We start from the raw sequence: 21,984 nt of genomic DNA, 5'->3' as shown, positions 1-21,984 counted from the left end.
ATGCTGGGACCCTGGCAGGGCCTTCACTGGAGTCTAAACTTCGCTGCCAACTCAGGCACTTCCCCCTCCACCCCCAGCCTCCCCAGTCTCCCCCACCCCCCACCCCCTCCGCCGCCCGATATTCAATATTCTGGAGGCCATTGGAGTTTGCTGGACTCCGGTAAAGACCTGGGAGAATAATCTGTGGGGAAATAATCCTCTGGGTAAAGAAAGAGAGGAGATTAAAAGTATCCTTGAAGGTATATGTGTTCAAAAGTTAATTTGGCTGTATTATCAAATCAGAGAGTTCTTCAGGGAACTGAAACTTGCTTTGAGGATTTGGGGAGGCACATCACACTACATAGTTTGCTTATGAGACATACTCACATAAAAAGAAAAACACAGAAGACAAGGGGTCCTTAATTTGGGGGAGGATCTATTCCAACTTGGGGTGGGGGAAGGGTGAAGGCATTTCAGCTCTGAGCTCAATCGGGACATTTCCAGAGAGTCCTTGCAGTCCCCCGCATTTGACAGGACAGGATGTAAGGGCCTGTTCCGCCAGGCTGGACCGTCCCGTCCCTCTGCCATACAAACAGTGTGCGATACACAGGCAACTGCAGTGTCAAGCTGGCAAAACTCCTGAGGCTCTCGAGTGTTTATCAACTCAGTAGGTCAAATGTCTGCAGACACTGGGCGGAGCAGCAGTAAGCCACAAAACTAACTGTTGTCCTCCTGGAAGGGGAAAAAAGGGAGAGAACACTGTGAGTTCCAGATGAAAGTCTCAGGATTCTTTCCATGAGAGGCAGTCTTTTTCTTGGTTAAAGTAAAGGATTAGGCACGGCCCCCCAAAAGTACACAACAGAAATGTAAATTTCCTTTTAAAACTGAGCACTGGAATCAGGTGAGGTATGCGCGTGCTCATTCTTTTACCAGTTTTCGAATGACATAATATCCCCCAACTTAGCAGCTGAGGGAAAAGAAGCTTTTTCCATGTTACGGTCTGAATTCCGCTTCTGAGGGCCAACAAAACAGTAACAGAATTTGAAAGGCGTTATTAAAAATCACGTAACAGAAAACATCACCAAATTTAGCTAGAACACTTAATATTGAAGAACTTGTAAGAATGTGATTTTAAGGACTTTATCCCACAAATATTCACACAGATTGTTTGTAGAGGTAATTTCAGAATCTGAGTAAGAGAGTTTGGGGGTCTTCTTCCCACAAAGCAGAGGAATCCCATCTCAAACTCCCATCGGCACCTTTCCACACGGAGTCACGAGCCCTCTGACCCACTCTGGACCTCTCCAGCTATGAGAGGTCTGCTTTTCCCATCAGAAGTGCTATCCTCCTGTGAGGAGAGAATAATTTACTGTTGTTTCCACAGGATCCCCTGTGTTGACTGTCTTCTGGGTCTCTACCCTTTAATCCAGGCTTTGCCTTTCTCTGTAGCCCATGAAGGCCATATCTCCAGACCTTGTCACCAAAGCTGCCTGATGGCTGGTTTTTTACTAGATTAGGCCAGTGGAGGCATAGCAGGAGGATTTAGGGCAGTTGAATATTTCTTTCTTTACTTCTTTTTAAAAGCCCTGTTAATTGAGGTATATTAACAAACATATAATAAAATTTACCTGTTTTAAGTATACAGTTGAATGAGATTTGAAAACTAAACAACTAGTTAACCAACACCAAAATCAAGATATATTTATCTCCGGAAATTCCTTGTCTTCATTTGCAGCTGAGAGCCACCCCCCTCCTCAACCTGCTCCCCACCAAGTCTCTGGCAACCACCGGTCATTTTGTTTCTCTGTGGGTTTTTGATTCATTTTCCCCTGGGCTCTGACAGTCTTCCAAAAGAAGCTTTGCTACCATTTCATCTTCATTGATTAATGCCTCCAAGGCAAAGCTAGACCCACCTCTGTAGATTCTTTTGTCTTATATTTCTGGATCAATCCTGGATTCCCTTACCAACTGGCTGCCAGCTAGGTTTGGCTGATGGGAGGATAGAGCTCCCCTTCTTGTATGGCTCCGGTAACACTTCAACACTCTGCCGGGTAGCACCAACTCTGCCTCAGCTTTCACTTCCTGCTTGCAAGGAGCCTCAAAATCAGCCAGAGGGGAGAGCTCAGGGCCTTCCTGGGTCTCTCCTGAGCATGTTCACATCCCTATGCATGCATGTGGCCATACAGACTTCCAGGAATTTGTTAGTGCTTTTTAAATAAAGCCCCCACAGAAACCTTATTCCCTCGACTTCCCTTTTTCACTTTGTGGTTAGTCTATCATTGGCCCCATACTGCCTCAGGCAGCTGTGACGGTTAAGCAGTTGCCTGTAATTGGTTTGACAGCTTTTGATAAACACTCTCAGAGAAGAGGCTGTTTGCATTGGTGGGCTCTGACATCAAATAAAGATAGCCTGGCAAGTGGGGTCTATCAGTGAACCACCAAGTAGGACAGTGACAATGCTCTGGCATTGGACCTTTGAAGAAGCTCCTTGTACCCCTTTCCAGTTGCTGCTAGAATGCTGGTTTTACCTATGATTGCAGATTCTTGATTTTCAAGGTTATAAATTACAAGATAGGGTTATGATGGGTTATTATATTGCAAAGGTCTATGTTCTTACTGAGCATCAGTTGCTTTTCTTAAGTAAATAATCATCAGATGTAAGCCTTTTGTTAATTTCCAGAGTTCTGAAAATTTTGATTGTGACCATTTTTGCCAGTTACCTTTTTGCTTTTGTGGAAAGGTTGGGTATTTGTACCCCACTCCATCTACCTGACTAGAGCTTCTATTGGGCAGCCCCTCTGTTGGCTTCGGTTCTCAGCAGCCTCTAGATCCCCTAGTCCTTCAGGCCGAAGGATAAGATGGCAAAGCTTCCTGCTGTTCTAAGTTTCCAGGTGCTTTATCATCCTTCTGGGTGCTCTGAACCCTGCTTTAGCTCCTGCAAATGGGCCTTCTCCATTCACTTCTCTCCAAACTCCCAGCTAATGTGTGTGTTCTAGCCAGTTCCCCAACCGATTTAGTAAGTGTTACAAGGAGGGGTGTAAGGAAATAGTCCATCCAGGTGGAATTCTGGAATTGAGTTGGTAAGTGCATGTAGGGCGTTCTTGCTAGGGACAAATGGGGTACTGCTAAAGTGCAGTATGGTTTGACATCATGAGTACTCAAAGTATCACTTAAACAGACTGCCAAGGGAGGGTAAGGCACTGGGAAGTCAATGGCTGAGGCCCTTGATTGCTATGGCATCACAGTGAATTCAGAGATTGTGGAGCAAGATGGCTTCTTCCAACTGCTAAAGAGATTATCACTCACAGGCCCTCATCTCCATTCCTACCCCCAATTAAGCTTCGTGCCTTGAAGTCTCCACTCAAGGCATAGGGGGAGAATCTACATTTCTGCAGTGGTCCTAAAGGAGTTCTTATTCCATGAGACTATAGGAGGGGCACGTCTGAAGCCTGAATGTACAGGTTGCAAAGTCACATGCCAGGTACAAGTACATTTATGTGGAGTCTCTTAAGGTAAAGGTACTGGCTGGGAAGGGGTAGGACCCTGACACTTGAAATGGAAACCTCTGTAGAGACACAAAGCTAAGAACCTTGAACCTCTGATATCTCTAAACATTTCTTCACATCAGAAATAGCCTTTTTTACCTTCTAAGACAATGAGCATTTCCTTCCATTAAAAATATGGCACTGACTTCATCTGGGGTAGTTACCTAAAAAGGAAGCACCTATTCTCTTCAGGACCCACTACCATCAATGGTCACTGTCTTTAGGGCCATAAGGGGTGTCAAATCCCAGCACGATCCGGAAAATTAATTGCAAGGCCTGCTACTGGGAAAGAGAACATACATGAAGAAGTTGCAGGATCTTGCCAAAGTTTATGAGCAGGAACCTGGACAGCAAGCATGTAAATGGATTCTAAGTAAATCAGCCAGCAGGACTAAATCTAAGGTTGGATCAGGCCAATGAGGGTGTTCACATATGCCTCAGGATTTAACGTGTTAGCCTGAGCCCCTGTAATGGGTGACAAAAGTTCTGAGTCACTACTTGATTTCGGCTCACGTCATGGTGTCGTGGTTCATGGGTTCGAGCCCTGCATTGGCTCCACACTGACAGGGTGTCTCTCCATCTCTCTCTGCCCCTGCCCAGCTGATGCTCGCACTCTCTCTCAAAAATAAATAAACCTTAAAAAAAAAAAAAAGTTCTGAGTCAGTAATGCCTATAGTCAAGGAGACAGGGTGGAAACCCACTGCACAGTCTGGAGGGAAGAGATCATAGGTTTAGAGAAACGGGAACTCTAAAGTGGATCCCATATGGTGCCCCTTGCTCAGCCACCTCCTGAAAACCTGTGGGAGCGCCAGAAGGCATTCCTTTCACCAAGACATTACAGTTTGTATTGATGAGGGGAATACAAACTGGAAGTAGCAAGCACACGTGATACTTAATATGACACATGTACTAGAGGTGAGACAGAAATCCTCCAGGAGGTCAGGTGTCTACTGCATTGGTAGTTTCAGAAGACTTACATCTGGAACCACACTATGAAGTAATAGATACTCCCTGTGGGTCCCTTTGGATTTTAGTGACAAAATATATTTGGTTGGGGACTTTTGGTTCTGCCAAGATAGAACAGTCCAGTCCTTCTGGATCCATCCTCTTACAATTAAAGCACAACAAACTGTCCATAACACAACAAACAAGCATAGGAAGACTCTAAAAGATAGATTGAAGGTAGACAGTCTATGGACCTTGGGACTTGAGGGGCAACATGGCAGCAGTGGGTTTCCTAGGTTTTCTTACTGCTTCCCATATAGCTAGATAGGATGCTCGTAGAAACCCAGAACCACCAACAGGCATCGGTGTTAAAAAAAAAAAATTGCCAAGAAAAGCTTGTTCCCCCTAGCCAAAGAACTGGGGCAGAGAAATCTACAGAGGAAGAAAGTAAGTGGTTGCTTCATGCTGGGTATGGGGGAGTACAGAGGTGACAGCCGAAAGGTACAAGGTTTCTTGTAGGATAAGAAAAATGTTCTAAAACTGACTGTGGTGCTAGCTGCACATATCCATGAATATAGTAAAATCCACACTGAATTGTACACTTTAAACAGGCGAATTGTATGATATGTGAATCATCTCATTAGTCTTAAAAATAACAGCATTGAAAGGAGAAATAGACAAATCCACAATTAGAGGGGATACTTCACCATCTTGCTTTCAGCAAATGACAGAGCTACTAGGCAGACAATCAGCAAAAGTACAGAAAAACCAAATAACTCAATTGACCAAAGAATCTAATTGAGGTATATAGAACATTCCACCCAAAAACAGAATACTCTCCCCTTCCACCACCAAATGTCCGTGGATAGACAGTATCCTTCACTATAAAACACACCTCAACAAATTTGAAAATAACTGTAATGTACAGAGGACACATGTAGTTTCATCTCTGGTAAGTAGCCTAGAAGTCATCACTCCTAGGCATACAAGAACAAGCTGAATAAACTGAAAACCAACAACTTTTCTTCCGGCCACTAGGGGACTGAGGGTGTAGGGTAAAGAGCAACCTCAGAGTCTGGAGAGATGGATGAATCTGGAGAGTCACACCTGGGATTTGCTCGCCTGGACAGAAGACATTAGAACTTCTGGAGGCTGAGCGCAGGCTAGCCTGAGAATCATATAATGCTGGGGCCGCAGTCTTAGGATTGTCACACATATTCTTGGGTTTTACCTACAGAAATCCTATAGGCTGTCATAGTAAAAATTAAAAAAAAATCCCCTTGTAACTCAGTCAAGAGCAGGAAAGAAGTAGTTTTCATGTGTCACACCCAGAACATCGTCCAGAAGAAAGGACTGCTTTCCAGAGGAAAAGAGTTTACCAGAACCTTATCCTAGCTTGGGAAGGGCACTGTTGCCATTCCAGCCCCCTCTAGCCTGCCCATACCACCTCAGTGGAAAAAACAAGCTATGAGACATAAGAAAAACTTGTTAAAGTCATAGCCTAGAAACACAGGCCCACTATAATACTTAGATATAATCATAAAACTTCAGAACACGTTCCTCTCTCACACCATACCACCAGAGTAACTGGTTTCCAGCATAAGAATAGGGGCCCTGGGTGGCTTAGTTGGTTGAGCATCTGACTCTTGACTTCAGCTCAGGTCATGATCCCAGGGTCGTGGGATTGAGCCCTGTGTCAGAGCTGAGCTCCATGCTCAGTGTGGAGCCTGCTTGAGATTCTTGCTCTCTCCCTCTGCCCCTCTCCCTGAATCATACTTGCTCTCTCAAATAAATTAAAAAAAAAAAAAATTAAAAAGAACAGTGGATTACAGATAAAACAGCTGCAAGATGCTGACTCTCTTTAAGAGTACACAGGGAAGTCCAATGTCAACTTAGGAGACTAAAACAAGGAAACTATGAATTTGAATTTGAAGCCTCTGACGCCTACAACCATAGCAAATATTAGACACAGCCCAACTCCCAGCCAGATTAACACAAAATCTCACGCTAAATGCCTACTTACCTCAGTTCTTTTTTACCTAATACAATATGTCTGACAAAAAATTAGAAGACATAAGGCAAGAAAAAGCACATGTTGAAGAGACAAACAGAACGTCAGAACCAGAGCCAGATATGACAAAGATGTTGGAATTTTCAGACAGAGAATTTTAAAAAATAGAAAAGAAAATCTAAGATCTGTGGGACAATTTCTAAAGGTGCAACGTATGCATAATTAGAATACCAGAAGGAGAAGGAGAGAAAGGTAAAGAAATATTTGAAGTGATAATGGTTAAGAAGTTTACAAAATTAGTAACAGATCCAGTAGTGTAAGAGCACCAAGCAGGATAAATATCAAAAACAGAACAAAACAACCCCCAAAAGACACACAGGCATATCATACTCAAACTAGAAAAAAAGAATAAGAAAATTTTCAAAAGAGCCAGAGTGGGAAAACACTCTTACCTACAGAAGAACAAGCATATGAACTACAGTGGACATATTAGAAAGCATGCAAGCAAGAAAAGAGCGGAGGAAAATATTTAGTGTGCTCAAAGAAAAAAAAAATCACTGACTTAGAATTCTATACCCAGTAAAATTATCCTTCAAAAGTAAAGGAGAATAAAGATTTTTTCAGACAAACTGATAACTGAGGAAAATTCATTGCCAGGAGGAAAACAACAGAACTCAGATCTAAATAAAAACAGGAAGGCTGCTGGAGAAGGCATGAATAAAGGTAAAGTAAAATAGTTTTCTAATTTTCAATTGAACTAAAGTATAACTTGCTTAAAGTAATGAGGGTAGCAATGTAGTGTGTGACTACAACAGATGGATGTTGACACGAAGGGCAGCAATTCTGTAAGGGATGACAGGGAGGAATGTGGGATATTCAGTCACAAGACACCTTTATTACACATTGAGTAATATAGAGTCATTTAAAGATGGACTTAAATTAGTGAAAAAAATACATATTGTAAACTCTAAGGAAACCATTACACATTTTGAAAAAGGGCTATAATGGGTATGCTAATAGAGGAGATAAAATAGAATCATGTAAAATGCTCAGTTAAAACCAGAGCAGGCAGAAAAAGAGGGAGGAAAAGAAATAAGAATGTAAAAAATAGAAAATAATTATAGACACAGTAGATATTAATCTAACTAAATCAATAGTCACTTTAAATTTAAATCACCTAAATATACCAATTAAAAGAGACTCTATAAGCAGATGAAAAAACTAGGCCCAAATATATAATGTGTACAAAAAACCCACTTTAAACATACAGAGGCAGACAGGTTAAGGGTAAAGGGATGGGAAAAGACAGAACATGTTAATACCTATATCAATTTCAGATGACGTGGACTTCAATTCAGGACAAAGAAAAGTGTCAGACATAAGGAGGGGCATGACATCATGATACAGGTGTTAATTCTCCAAAAAGACATAACAATGTAAAATGTGTATGAACCTAATAACAGCATCAAAACATGTAAGGCACAAAATGATAGAAGTGTAAGAAACAGACAAATCCACTATTAGAGCTCTTTAAGTAGTTGATAGATCCAGAAAACAGAACATCAGAGAGAATACAGTTGTTAGTTATCATTAATCAACTGGACCTAATTGACACTTACAGATACTCCATCCAACAACAGAAAAATACACATTCATACACACTCATCTCAAGCTCATGTGTAATATTATTCAAGACAAACCACATTCTAGGACATAAAACTGCACCATAAAAAAATTTAAAGGAAGAGAAATCAAACAAACTTTGGTCTCAGACCACAACTGGAAATTAAACTAGAAATCAGTAACAGAAAGACAGATGGAAAATCCCCAAATATTTGAAATTTTAAAAATTAAATTCTAAATAATACATGGGTGGAAGAACAGGTCTCTAAAGAAATTAAAATATTTTGTAGTGGGGGAGCATGGGTGGCTCAGTAGGTTAAACGTGTGACTTGATTTTGGCTCAGGTTATGGCTTGTGGGTTTGAGACCCATGTCAGAATTCTCTCTCCCTCTCTCTGCCCCTCCTCTGCTTGCTCACGTGCGCTCTCTCTCAAAATAAATAAACCTAAAAAAATATTTTGAACTGAGTGAAAATGAAATACAACTTATCAAAAAATTGTGGGAAGCAGCAGAAGCAGTATTAAAGGGAAGTTCACAGCACACTAAACACATGTATTAGAAAAGAAGAAAGCTCTAAAATCAATAACCTGAGCTTCCATCAGGAAGTCATAGAATGAAGAACAATTTATTGAGGAAGATATAAAGAAATGGAAAAACATTCTGTGCTCATGGATTGGAAGAATAAATATTGTTAAAATGTCAATACTACCCAAAGCTATCTACACATTCAATGCAACCCCAATCAAAATTGCACCAGCATTCTTCTCAAAGCTAGAACAAGCAATCCTAAAATTTGTATGGAACCACAAAAGACCCTGAATAGCCAAAGTAATATTGAAGAAGAAGAAGACCAAAGCGGGAGGCATCACAATCCCAGACTTTAGCTTCTACTACAAAGCTGCAGTCATCAAGACAGCATGGTATTGGCACAAAAACAGACACATAGACCAATGGAATAGAATAGAGGCTCCAGAATTGGACCCACAAAAGTATGACCAACTAATTAATCTTTGACAAAGCAGGAAAGAGTATCCAATGGAAAAAAGACAGTCTTTTTAACAAATGGTTCAGGGAGAACTGGACAGCAACATGCAGAAGAATGAAACTAGACCTCTTTCTTACACCATTCATAAAAATAAACTCAAAATGGAAAAAGGACCTGAATGCGAGACAGGAAACCATCAAAACCCTAGAGGAGAAAGAAGGAAAAAACCTCTCTGACCTCAGCCGCAGCAATTTCTTACTTGACACATCTCCAAAGGCAAGGGAATTAAAAGCAAAAATGAACTATTGGGACCTCATGAAGATAAAAAGCTTCTGCACTGCAAAGGAAACAATCAACAAAACTAAAAGGCAACCGACGGAATGGGAAAAGATATTTGCAAATGATATATCGGACAAAGGGCTAGTATCCAAATTCTATAAAGAACTCACCAAACTCCACACCCAAAAAACAAATAATCCAGTGAAGAAATGAGCAGAAAACATGAATAGACACTTCTCTAAAGAAGACATCCAGATGGCCAACAGGCACATGAAAAGATGCTCAACGTCACTCCTCATCAGGGAAATACAAATCAAAACCACATTGAGATATCACCTCACGCCAGTCAGAGTGGCTAAAATGAACAAATCAGGAGACTATAGATGCTGGTGAGGATGTGGAGAAACGGGAACCCTCTTGCACTGTTGGTGGGAATGCAAACTGGTGCAGCCGCTCTGGAAAACAGTGTGGAGGTTCCTCAAAAAATTAAAAATAGATCTACCCTATGACCCAGTAATAGCACTGCTAGGAATTTCCCCAAGGGATACAGGAGTGCTGATGCGTAGGGGCACTTGTACCCCAATGTTTACAGCAGCACTTTCAACAATAGCCAAATTATGGAAAGAGCCTAAATGTCCATCAACTGATGAATGAAGAAATTGTGGTTTATGTACACAATTGAATATTACGTGGCAATGAGAAACAATGAAATGTGGCCTTTTGTAGCAACGTGGATGGAACTGGAGAGTGTTATACTAAGTGAAATAAGTCATACAGAGAAAGACAGATACCATATGTTTTCACTCATATGTGGATCCTGAGAAACTTAACAGAAAACCATGGGGGAGGGGAAGGGGAAAAAAAAAAGGTTAGAGAGGGAGGGAGCCAAACCATAAGAGACTCTTAAAAACTGAGAATAAACTGAGGGTTGATGGGGGGTGGGAGGGAGAGGAGGGTGGGTGATGGGTATTGAGGAGGGCACCTGTTGGGATGAGCACTGGGTGTTGTATAGAAACCAATTTGACAATAAATTTCATATTAAAAAAATAAAATAAAAATCCTAAAAAAAGAACAATTTATGAAGAACAATCTAAAGTAAGTAAAAATCACAGAGCATGTTCTCTATCCAAATGGAATCAAATTAGAAATCCATAACGGAAAGACAACAGGAAGATTTCCAAATGTGGATATAAAAGAACACAGTTCTTTGACCTTCCTTGACCTATGGGTCAAATGACTACTTTCCCATGGATTAAAGAGGCAATCTCAAATAGAAACTTACATGAACTGAATGAAAATGAAAAGACAACATATCAAAAATTTTGAGGCATGGGAAAGCAGTGCTGAGAGAGAAATGTATGGTACGTAATGCTTATGTTAAAAAGGAAAGTTCTCAAATCAATGATCTGAGATCCCATCCCCCAAAGGCAAAGTAAACCCAAAGCAAGCAGAATGAAGGAATAATAAATCAGTGAAATCAACAATTTCACTAGGATTAAGAAGGTCAATAAAATTGATACATCTATAGCAAGACTAACAAAGATAAAGAGACAGAAGGCTCTCTTAATATAAGAAATGAAACAGGTGTTATCAGTACAAATCCTGAAACCATTAAAAAGATGAGAATATTATGAACCATTTCATAGTCATAAATTTGTAAGCTGAGAGTAGATGATTCCTTGAAAACTACAAACTACCAACACTCAACCAAGATGAAATAGCCAACCTGAAAAGTACTGTAATTATTAAAAATTGACTTCGTAATTAAAAAAAGAAAAGAAATCTCCAGGTCCAGACAATTTCACTGGAGAATTCTATCAAACATTTAAAGAAGAGCTAAGAGGAATTTTTACAGTCTCTTGCAGAAAAAACAGAAAAGGAAGAACACTTCCCAACTAATTTTATAAGGCCAGTAATTACTCTGACTCTAAAGCCAGAGAGTTTAAAACCAGAAAACGATAGACCATCTCTCTCATGAATACAGATAGAAAAATCTTCAACAAAGTATTAAACTAATACAGAAAAGTATAAAAAGAGCTATACACCATTGTCAGGTGGGGGTTATTCTGGGTATGTAAGGTTGGTTTAATATTTGAAAATCAATTTCATTGATCATGTCAGCAGGTGAATGAAAAAAAAATTGTATGATATCAATGGACTCAGAAAAAAGCACTTGAAAAATCTCCACTAATGATAAAAAGCCTCAGCAAACAGGAATAGAGGGGATCTTTCTCAATCTGATAATTAGAATCTACAAAAACCTACTGCTAACTTCATACTCTATAAGGGATGTGTACTTTCAACACCTTAATCAACACAGTACTTGAAGTTTTAACCACTGCAGTAAGGCAAGAAAAAGAAATAAAAGGCATAGAGAATGGAAGGTGGAGAAATAAAACTATTTCTACTTTCAGATGACATGATTGTCTACATAGAAAACACCAAAGCATCTACAAAATGTACTCCTAGACCTTTAAGCAAGTTCAGCAATGCTGCAGGCACATAAGACTGAAATACAAAAATGAATCACATTTCCACATACTAACAATGAACACATGGAAAGTGGAATTTAAAAGTATAATATCATTTATAGTCACATAAAGAAAGTGGGACACTTGGGTATAAATTTAACAAAACATTTAAGGACTTCTATGCTGCAAGTTATTAAATATTGATGAAAGAAATAAAAGACTACTTAAAAAAATGGAAAGACACAGTATTCACACACCGGAAGACTCAACATCGCAAAGATGTTAATTCTCTCCAAGGTTGATCTATAGATTGAATGCAATTCTTTTCGAAATCCAGCACAAGGGTTTTTTTGGTTTTTTTTTTGAGACAAAGATAAGCTTCTTCTAAAATTTATATGGAAATGCAGAGGCCCTAGAAGAATTAACAGAATTCTGAAAAAGAATAAGTAGAAGTATCACTTCTACTTATAAAGAAGTATCACTTTATCTGATATTAAGGGCTAATATATAACTACAGAATCAACACAGTTTGGCATTGACTGAGAGACAGACACAGATCAATGGAAAAGAGAACATCCTTATGACCCTGGGGTAGGTAAAGATTTCTTAGGACATAAAAAGCACTAACTATAAAATTAAAATGGATAAATTTGACTCCATCAAAATCAAAACCTTCTACTTTGCAAATTACACTCATATGAAAATGAAAGGCAAGCATCACTTTCGAGATTTTCTTAATTCAGGAAACTATATAAATTTTAAGTCATTGGATACTTTGTATTACCTTAACTAAAAAAAATTAAAGTTGGTTAGAACCCTACTTCAGATAATTTGCTTCACACACACCAGCATGTATACATGTGTATAAATCACAATTGAAATGAAACTCAGACACAAAATGATCTTAAGTATGATAAGTGGATTTTTGAGGATCAGCTAACTAAACTTAACTCTCCTGGCTTTAAAAAAAAATAATTATGCTACATGAAAATCATTCATAGAAACAGTACATTTCATGCCGCTGGATTTTTAAAAATAAAGGCTCTAAGCAAAAAAATCCAACTCCATAAAAATGTGTTTTGTTGTTGTTTTTTACTTACTGAAGCATAATGCCCACTGATCATTATTAACTCCTTATGATGCTCAAAGGTGGGGTGGGTAACCTGGAGGTGCCATAGTTGTGCTACAAAAAATCCAACTGTGTGGACTTATGACTTGTGGGAGATTCTAACAACATATTGTATCTGCTTGTTGCATTAATGATCTAAGTTGTTACAAGTACACCAAATCTACTGCCTTACGAATGGATTTGTACTGGTTTGATCCTTTAAAATTCCTAAGCTGTGGCACCAGGGATGTGACAGTTTTAAGGGAGAAATTCTGAGCTAAGCAATAAACTCTATAGTTAGGAAAAGGAGGTTAGTACATTCTACAAAGAACATCAGACATGACATTTGTTGCTTTAGAATCTCTTATTTATAGGCAAGACAGGAGAAAGAGCATTTCAGCTTAGTTTTAAAATACAGAAATATACTACTCTTAAAAAAAAATCACAATGTGGTTGGCACATTCTGGAGCCCCCAAAAAAACATAAGAAATATGGTATCTTCTTTGCAAACGTGTTTCCTGACTAGAAACAAAAAGCAAAAAGCATATCCTTGACTCATACAGAAATTCAAGCCAGAAGAAAAACAATATTTATTAGACGGAGTTGATCAGATGACATCCCAAACCCGTACACAAATTAAGGGAGAATTATCTCATAACATATCGTATCTGCTTGTTCCACTTATGTTAATGGTGACGGTTTCTCATGGGAAGATCCTACGTGCAGACCTAGAGGCTTAAATATGACATACTGGTTTCTCTATTTGATCAGTCCATCCCCTAGGACGTCAGGGTGAAATATATGTATGGGAAAAGAAGTTATCAGGTGGTGTGGTCAGGGCTGAATCCCCGGTACCTAATACAGAGTTTGGCACATCGCAGAGGTCAACGCACAATAACTGAGTGATACGAGTAGGAAAAAACAGTGAAGAACAATTTACTTAATTTGTTGAAGAGTATTTTACCTGCGCAAAGAGGGTGCCGGTCAATGAATAGGCTTTGGCTAAAAGAAAAAAAAAAATCCCAAATACAAGTAAGCAAATAATGTCAGTATTACTGATGTTAACTGGTTTCATAGAAGAAAGTAATAGCCATAAAAAGCAAGGATAAGGTAATGAGAAACATTTCGTAAGTGATTTAACCATATAAGAATTAGGAGAGATTATTTAGAGATAAACTACAGTGAGTGAAATTACAGTGAGTGGAGAAGAGAGTATTAAGTTGTCCTGAAAGATGAGAGAAGCCATAAGACAATGAGTTCCGCGTGCCTCTCACAGGCCTCTATCCCAAGGCACATCCGTCACCAGGACATCTGGCCTCTCATGTAATCGCTCTGGCCTAAAAGACCAAGGAGAATTCCTGAAGAAAACCAAACTCTACATCAGAGCTTTGAAAGCAGCTGACTGAAGCCAGGGTGTCATTACCTCCCACAGTGCTCTGCTTGCGGGGAATGCTCACTGCATATCTGCTAACTGGACACATTAATTAATGAGTGGATGAGTTACTCTGAGCTATTTGGAACTAACTCCAATAGCATTTTTAACAAGAAGAGAAAAAAAATTCCTAAAACTCACCTGGAGCCAACAAAACATCCCACAGAGCCAAGAAAATCTTGAGAAAGAACAAAGCTCGAGGCGTCCCATTATCTTGACTGCAAAATGTTTTACAAAGCTACAGTAATCAGAACAGTATGGTATTGGCATAAAGACAGGTACACAGACAAATGGAACAGAACACAGGGCCTAGAAACAGACCCACACAAAACTGTTAACTGATCTTCCGCAAGGAAGCCAAGAATATACAATGGGAAAAAGAGTCTCTTCAAAAAATGGTGCTGGGATATTGGATATCCACATGCAAAAGGAATGAAACTGAGAGTAGAAAGCTTATCTTACACCATACATAAAAAGATCAACTCAAAATAGATTAAAGACTTATATGTAAGACCTGAGACTATAAAACTAGAAGAAAACATTGGGAGAAAGCTTCTTAATTAACATTGGTCTTGACAATGAATTCTTTTTTTTTTTTTTTTTTAAAGTTCATTCATTTATTTTTGAGAGACACAGAGACAGCATGAATGGGGAAGGGGGAGAGTGGGAGGGAGAGAGAAAATCCCAAGCAGGCTCTGTGCTGTCGGCACACAGCCCAATGTGAGGCTCAAACTCAGAAAATCATGAGATCATGACCTGAGCTGAAACCAAGAGTTGGCTAAACTGACTGAGCCACCCAGGCACCCCTACAATGAATTCTTGAACATGACACGAGTAGCACAGCAACAAAAGCAAAAACAGGTGAGTAGGACTACTTCAAACTAAAAAGCTTCCGCAAAGCAGAAGGAAACAAAAGGAAAAAGCAACTTATAAAATGGGAAAAAAATATTTGAGAATCCCACTACTTGATGATGGGTTAATATCCAAAATATATAAGGAATTCCTATAACTCAATAGCAATAAACAAATAATCTGATTTAGAAATGGGCAAAGGACTTACACAGACATCTCTCCAAAGACATACAAGTGGCCAACAGGCCCATGAAAAGGTTCTCAACATTATTAATCATCAAGGAAATACACATCAAACCACAGTGAGGCATCACCTCATACCTATTAGGATCGCTATTGTAAAAACAACAAATGAAACAACCAAACAAAAAATAATGTGTTGGCAAAGATACAGAGAAATGGGAATCCTTGTATACTTTTGGTGGGAATGTAAAATGCTGCAGCTGTTATGGAAAATAGTACGGCAGCTCCTCAAAAAATTTAAAATATAACTGTCATATGATCCAGAAATCCCACTCTGAGTATGTAACCAAAAGAAATCAGAGTCTCAAGGAAATACCTGCACTCCATGTTCATGACGGCATTATTCACAATATCCTAGATCTGAAAACAACCTTAATGTCTGCTGATGGGTGAACAGATAAAGACAATCTGGTAGAAATATGCGATGAATTTTTTTTAAGTAATTTATTTTTAATATTTTATTTATTTATTTTGAGAGAGAGCATTCGCAAGCGGGGAAGGGCAGAGAGAGAGAGGGAGAGAGAGAATCACAAGCAGGTTCTGCGCTGTCAGCGCAGAGCCCGACGTGGGGCTCGATCCCATGAACCATGAGATCAAGAGTCGGATGCTCAACTGACTGTGCCACCCAGGCGTCCTATAAGGATGGAATATCACTTAGACTAAAAAAAAGAAGGATGTCCTGGCATATGCAATGACACAAACAAACCTGGAAGACATTATGCTACGTGAAATAAGCCAGCCCCAGGAGGACAGGATTTCACTTACACGAGGTATCTAAAAAAGTAAACTCATAGAAGCAGAGAGTAGAATGGTGGTTGCCAGAAGCTGGAGAAGGGGAGGAAGAAACGCGAGTTGTTGTCAGCTTCAGTTATGCAAACTGAACAAATTCTAGAGTGCTGCTGCTGAATGTGGTGCCTGTAGTTAATATTATCGTACTATGCACTTGAAAATTTGTTAAGAAGGTAGATCTCATGTTTAAATGTTCTTAATACAATTTTTAAAAAAAGGATATAAAGAGCACCAATAATCTGATTCAATGGATCCTTGGTTGAGAAGTCAATTTAGAGAGGGGTGCCCGGGTGACTCAGTCAGTTAAGCATCTGACACTTGATTTTGGCTCAGGTCATGATGTCACAGTTTGTGGGATCGAACCCTGCCTCAGGCTCTGTGCTGACAACGCAGAACCTTCTTGGGATCCTCTCTTTCTTCCTTTCTCTCTGTCTCTCCCCTGCTTGTGTGAACATGTTCTCTCTGTCCCTCTCTCACAAAAGTAAATAAATAAACTTTAAAAAAAAGTCAATTTAGAGAGATTCTACTTTAACCTATTACCAATGGTCATTTCTGGTTGAAGTTCTTCTGTTTGAGATAGTCTCCTTTTGCAGAATTGTAAAAAATTTTTTTAACGTTTATTTATTTTTGAAACAGAGAGAGACAGAGCATGAACGGGGGAGGGTCAGAGAGAGAGAGGGGGACACAGAATTCGAAACAGGCTCCAGGCTCGAGCTGTCAGCACAGAGCCCGACGCAGGGCTCAAACTCATGGACCGCGAGATCATGACCTGAGCCGAAGTTGGACGCTTAACCGACTGAGCCACCCAAGTGCCCCCAGAATTGTGTTTTCTAATTTTGCTTCTATGATCATGTGTGAATTGAATAGACATACTTTGTCCCCCATCAAAATAAAAATAAATAACTGGTCTAACAATTTTTTTTTTAATTTCTTTTATGTTTTTATTTTTGAGAGAGGACACACACACGGTGAGAGTGGGGAGGGGCAGTGAAAGAGGGAGACACAGAATTCAGAGAAGGCTCCAGGCTCCAGGCTCCAAGCTGTCAGCACAGAGCCCGATGAGGGGCTCAAACTCACAGACTGTAAGTTCATGACCTGAGTTGAAGTCGGATGCCCAACCAACTGAGCCACCCAGGCGCCCCTGGTCTACTAATGTTTTAATAATTAAACATATTTTTATATGGTTTTTATATGGTATAACTGGAGAGGAGTCCTGCCCCAGGAAGAATTATACCCAAGTTTTATCCTTACCTGATTTAGATATTTAAAAGGAGATTTTGAACTGGGGCATCTGAACAATCAAGTAAGTGTCCAACTTCGGCTCAGGTCATGATCTCATGGTTTGTAGAATCGAGCCACTGACAGCTTAGAGCCTGCTTGGAATTCTCTATCTCCCTCTCTCTGCCCTTCCCCCACTTCTCTCTCTCTCTCTCTCTCTCAAAAATAAATAAAACATTTTAAAAAAAAGATGAGATTTTTTTTAACTTACAAGTTGATGTTGGAATGGGTTAGGATTTGGGGGGTGTTGGGATAGGGTGAATTTATTTTGCATGTGAGAAGAACATGAATTTTTGGAACGGACTGTTATGGGTTGAAGTATGTCCTCCCAAATTCATGTGATGAAGCCCTGACCTCTAATGTGATGGGTATTTGCAGTTAGGCCCTTCTGGAGATAGTAGGTTTAGATGAGGTCATGAGGATGGGGCACTCATAATGGGATTAGCACCCTTATAAAAAGAAGAGACACCAGTGAGCCTGTGTGCATGTGCTCACAAGCTCTCTGCCATGTGAGGCAGCAAAAAAGTGGCCATCTGCAAACCAAGAAAAAAACTCTCCCCTACAACCTGACTATGTGCACCCTGATTTCAGACTTCCAGCCTAAGAACTGTGAGGAAATAAATTTCTGTTGTTCAAGTCAGTGAGTTATGGTATTTTGTTATGGCGGCCTGAGCAGAGTAATGCAGTGACATTATTTGGAAACAGGATCACTTCAGGTATAATTAGTTAAGGGAGGATTAAAGCCCACCTGAGTGGGCCCTAATGCAATATCACTGGGGTCCTTACAAAAAGGGGAAGTTTAGACACAGAGCGAGACAGACATAGAGAGAAGATGATGTAAAGACACAGGGAGAAGACAGCCATCTATCTCCAAGCCAAGGAGAGACGCCTGGAACAGACCCTTCCCTCACAGCCGTCACAAGGAACGACTCCGCCAACATGCCGATTTCAGACTTCCAGCCTCCAGAGCTGTGAGACAACGGATATCCTATTATTTAAGTCACCCGGTTTTGTGGCATTTTAAATGTTGTGGCATTCCTAGCAAATTAATATATAGCCCTGAAAAACCTTGGGTGACCTGATTTCCTATTGGAAAATACAGAACTTGTATAAATCACGCATGCATGGGGAAAAGCCAGACACGTTGTTGTAATAATAAATAACCCTCTATGCTGATGTTCTCCATTTTAATAAGTGAACAGTAAGTTTTAGGAAAGAAAATGTGCTATAAGGATTCAAAATCATGAATATGCTAGCCATTCTTCTGTTTTATTGATATTTGAAGGTTTGGGAATCTATTGTTTATTAAAAATACTATAATTTCTTTTTGCTTCACTCTGTATTAAATTTAGGTTGAAACTAACACTTGTATGGGACTTGGTATTTTAGAAGAATATCCAATATGTTCTTTTAAAATGATGCCAGATGTCCACAATGATTTAGGTATTGGCTGATACAATGTATTATTTACAACAAGCAAAGCCAACTGAACTGAATATATTATAAAACTTAAAAATAATATTATCAAGACCTTGTAGTTAGTTTATGATATTAAAAATATTGATTTTATTTTCAGCAGTAAGCTACTGAGATTCAAGTAGTTGGTTTTCAGTTACAAAAGAAAGTACTTTAAAGACTATGATAGAAACTGAAGTCAATGCTTTTAATACAATCTCCATAGCAACATGGGAAGGAGCAAAGTCTGGTGGACCGAATGAAAGCCACAAACTCTCAATTTCAACCCTAGCATTAACTCACCACAGAAAGCCATGTTTATGTCTTGGCATTTCATCTTTGCTATAAACACAGGCACTTCTGGCTTTGCTCAACAAACGGGCACTGCTTAAGTCCTATGTACTGGATATATTCATTTTATGAAACTAATACTATTATATTTTATGTCCCGAAACAATATAAGATTATTCACACTGACATTCTAGGTTGTAGCAGACAAATAAGTAACAGTCAATAAAACATTCAAATGCTGAATAAATTCCCCAAATCTCCTATAAAGATAACACACACAAAAAATGTCTCCTTTTGAAGGATCTAATTTACTTTCACAAATTAATTGCCATGATAAAAAGAAAGTTTATCTTTTTGAAAAAGGTATTCAGAATTTTATCAGCTACTGACAGGGTATCCTGACCATACAGAATTGTTTTCATTTTCATATTTTCAATAAGAAAATGTCTTCTATAAAAAAAAAACAACAAAACACTGTACTATGCATAAGGATTTTATGATAGTTTAATGAATTCGTTAAGATTATCCTATGATGATATCTTACTAACATGAAAAGCATTTGCTAGAAACACACACATACGAGAAATTTTTACAAGTCTCTGCGCTAAAAAAAAATAGATTAAAATAGTTACCATTTACTTAGTATTTATTACATGCCTGGGCTCTTTCCATGAATGATCTCATTTATCCTCACAATGACCTTATTAAATAGATATTAATATTATGCTCATCTTATTAATGAAAAGTTGAAGCTTAGAGATTTTACGTCCTCTGCTCAAGGTCTCTGGGCGGAGGAGCTGGAGTCAGGGCCCGGGCACCTGCCCCTATGCAACTATGGCTCTCCTCCACTGTGTCTATTTCATTTGTTAATTTTATTCGTGTAGGAAGTAATACACGCAGACTCTGACTCAGTCCTTTTAACTCCAATCTAAACGGAATCCCACTAAATTTGGTGATGTGATCACTTCGGATTTTAAGTAGCAAACTTAGAAAGGTTTGGAGGAAGCCTTCTTGTGGGCAGGCACAACGAAGCAAAAAACGTTAAAAATACAGAAAGTGGAAACAGCAACCGGAAGTATAACAAAACAGGGTTATTCGGGGTAAGAGAAAGAGAAGTGCAGTTGTGCGAGGGAGTGGGTACACCGCTGGTAAAGGTAACTACCACTTGTTGAAGAGCCTTTACCTTCATCATCTGCTCATCCTCATGATAGCCCCACCCAGCACGATGTTCTCTCCCCAGTCTGAGGCTCAGAGAGTTTCAGCACCCCGCCCAGGCTCGCTCTCTTTCTACAGAAATGCTTACAAAGTAAATGCTTCTTGGCACTCAATAGGGGGTAACAAGTTCTCTGAAAAACTTACTAACCCAAAATACCACTGGATGGATAAATGAGGCGTTCTAGTACTTTCTCTTTTTTTTTAACTTTGAAAAAAGTGAATTTAGAAAATCCTAAATTTAGAATATCTATATGCTAAGGTTGTGTTAATGGGGGATTTTTCATTTGATGTCCTAATTTTAATTGTCTGGTTTTCTTTTTTTAAACCACCAGTTTAGGGGTTTTTGCTTGGTGAACATTCTTAGCAAATTCAAGGCACTGCGCCAATAAATATAGAGTGGCAAGAGAATGGCATTTGGAAGTGTTAGAAATTCAAAACAGAAACACATACACACACACACGCACACACACAATGTTCAGCCATGTACTTTCAGTTAGCAACGCCAATTAAATAGAAGGGCTGGGCTGGTCCCATTATATAACAAATATTTTGTTCTGACATTCCTTATTGCCTAAAGACTATTGTGAATAGCGGAATAGCAGGAAAACGCTCCTGGCAAAGAATGAGCTACTCTAAAGAACATATGCAACAAAACTCTTCTGTACACGGCCAAAAAAGTAATAGAGGGAAGTCCAGTTTTCTTGTGATGCTGAGAATGTGCTTTTGTTTCCTTCAGCTGTATCTCAGGAAGCACTCTGGGCACCTTGAGAGCTGCTGACTTAACAATACTTCCCTGCATGGCCTCCACCCCTCTCCCAGGTGTAAGCCCTGGTGCCCACTTAGGCATGATTACCCCTGGTGCAGGCCTGCCATCGGCGTCTCTCTCAAGGGGAAGAGCTTGGGGTAGACAATTGTAAACATGGGCTCACTACACCGGTGACAGTGTCCCAGGGGGCAGTGCAGCAGCTCCAGGAGACTTCTGGGTAACGAGATCGGAGACAGAAAGTTCAAATCTGGAACACAAGAGAAAATCAGGCATGAATACAAAAAAATCAGATTTCCTTACACGGGGCTTGAAATACGTTTCTTTGTTACTCAGTCCACTTGGTTAGTTAAAAAGTATTGCGTGTTGAAAATAACTGTTATCTGATAGGCACTGCATTATTTGGAAATGAAAGATTTTTTTAACTTTTTTTGATACTAAGAGGAAGCCTAAATTTGCTCTTTTAAGAGCAAACAAAAGCTGGCCTGAGGCAGAGGCAAGGAAAGAATAACACCAAATATTCTTTAAGAACAAAGATTAAAAAAAAGGCATTAATTTACCCAGAGAGGGTTTACAAAATGTTCTGTGAGAGACCAAGAAGAAAAAAGGGCTGGCACCAAAGACTAACACTGACTTCCATTAAGTTCTTCCCAAAATCGACTGGGCATTTAGCACTACTCAAGCTAAATTGTATTTACTGAAAGGAATGAAAGCGGGAAGC

At 39.4% G+C, this 21,984-nt stretch overlaps 1 protein-coding gene across 5 annotated transcripts in view; it reads right to left on the bottom strand.

Annotated features, from left to right (window-relative positions):
* Nucleotides 1-398: 398 nt before the first annotated feature.
* LRRC28 (leucine rich repeat containing 28) overlaps nt 399-21,984 on the bottom strand; it is a 179,343-nt gene continuing 157,757 nt past the window's right edge. For all 5 annotated transcript variants that reach the window (XM_042941130.1, XM_042941131.1, XM_042941129.1 and 2 more), the window contains 2 exons: nt 21,354-21,513; nt 399-711 (listed from right to left, as the gene is read on the bottom strand). In XM_042941130.1, the coding sequence (XP_042797064.1) occupies nt 639-711; nt 21,354-21,513 (233 nt within the window). In that variant the 3' untranslated portion in view covers nt 399-638. The remainder of the gene's footprint in view (nt 712-21,353; nt 21,514-21,984) is intronic.

The sequence above is a fragment of the Panthera leo genome, chromosome B3 (genome assembly GCF_018350215.1).
Source record: "Panthera leo isolate Ple1 chromosome B3, P.leo_Ple1_pat1.1, whole genome shotgun sequence".
In the NCBI taxonomy this organism is placed as follows: Eukaryota; Metazoa; Chordata; class Mammalia; order Carnivora; family Felidae; genus Panthera; species Panthera leo.
Note: the sequence above shows the minus strand (reverse complement) of the source record. Positions and strands in the feature narration are given on the sequence as shown.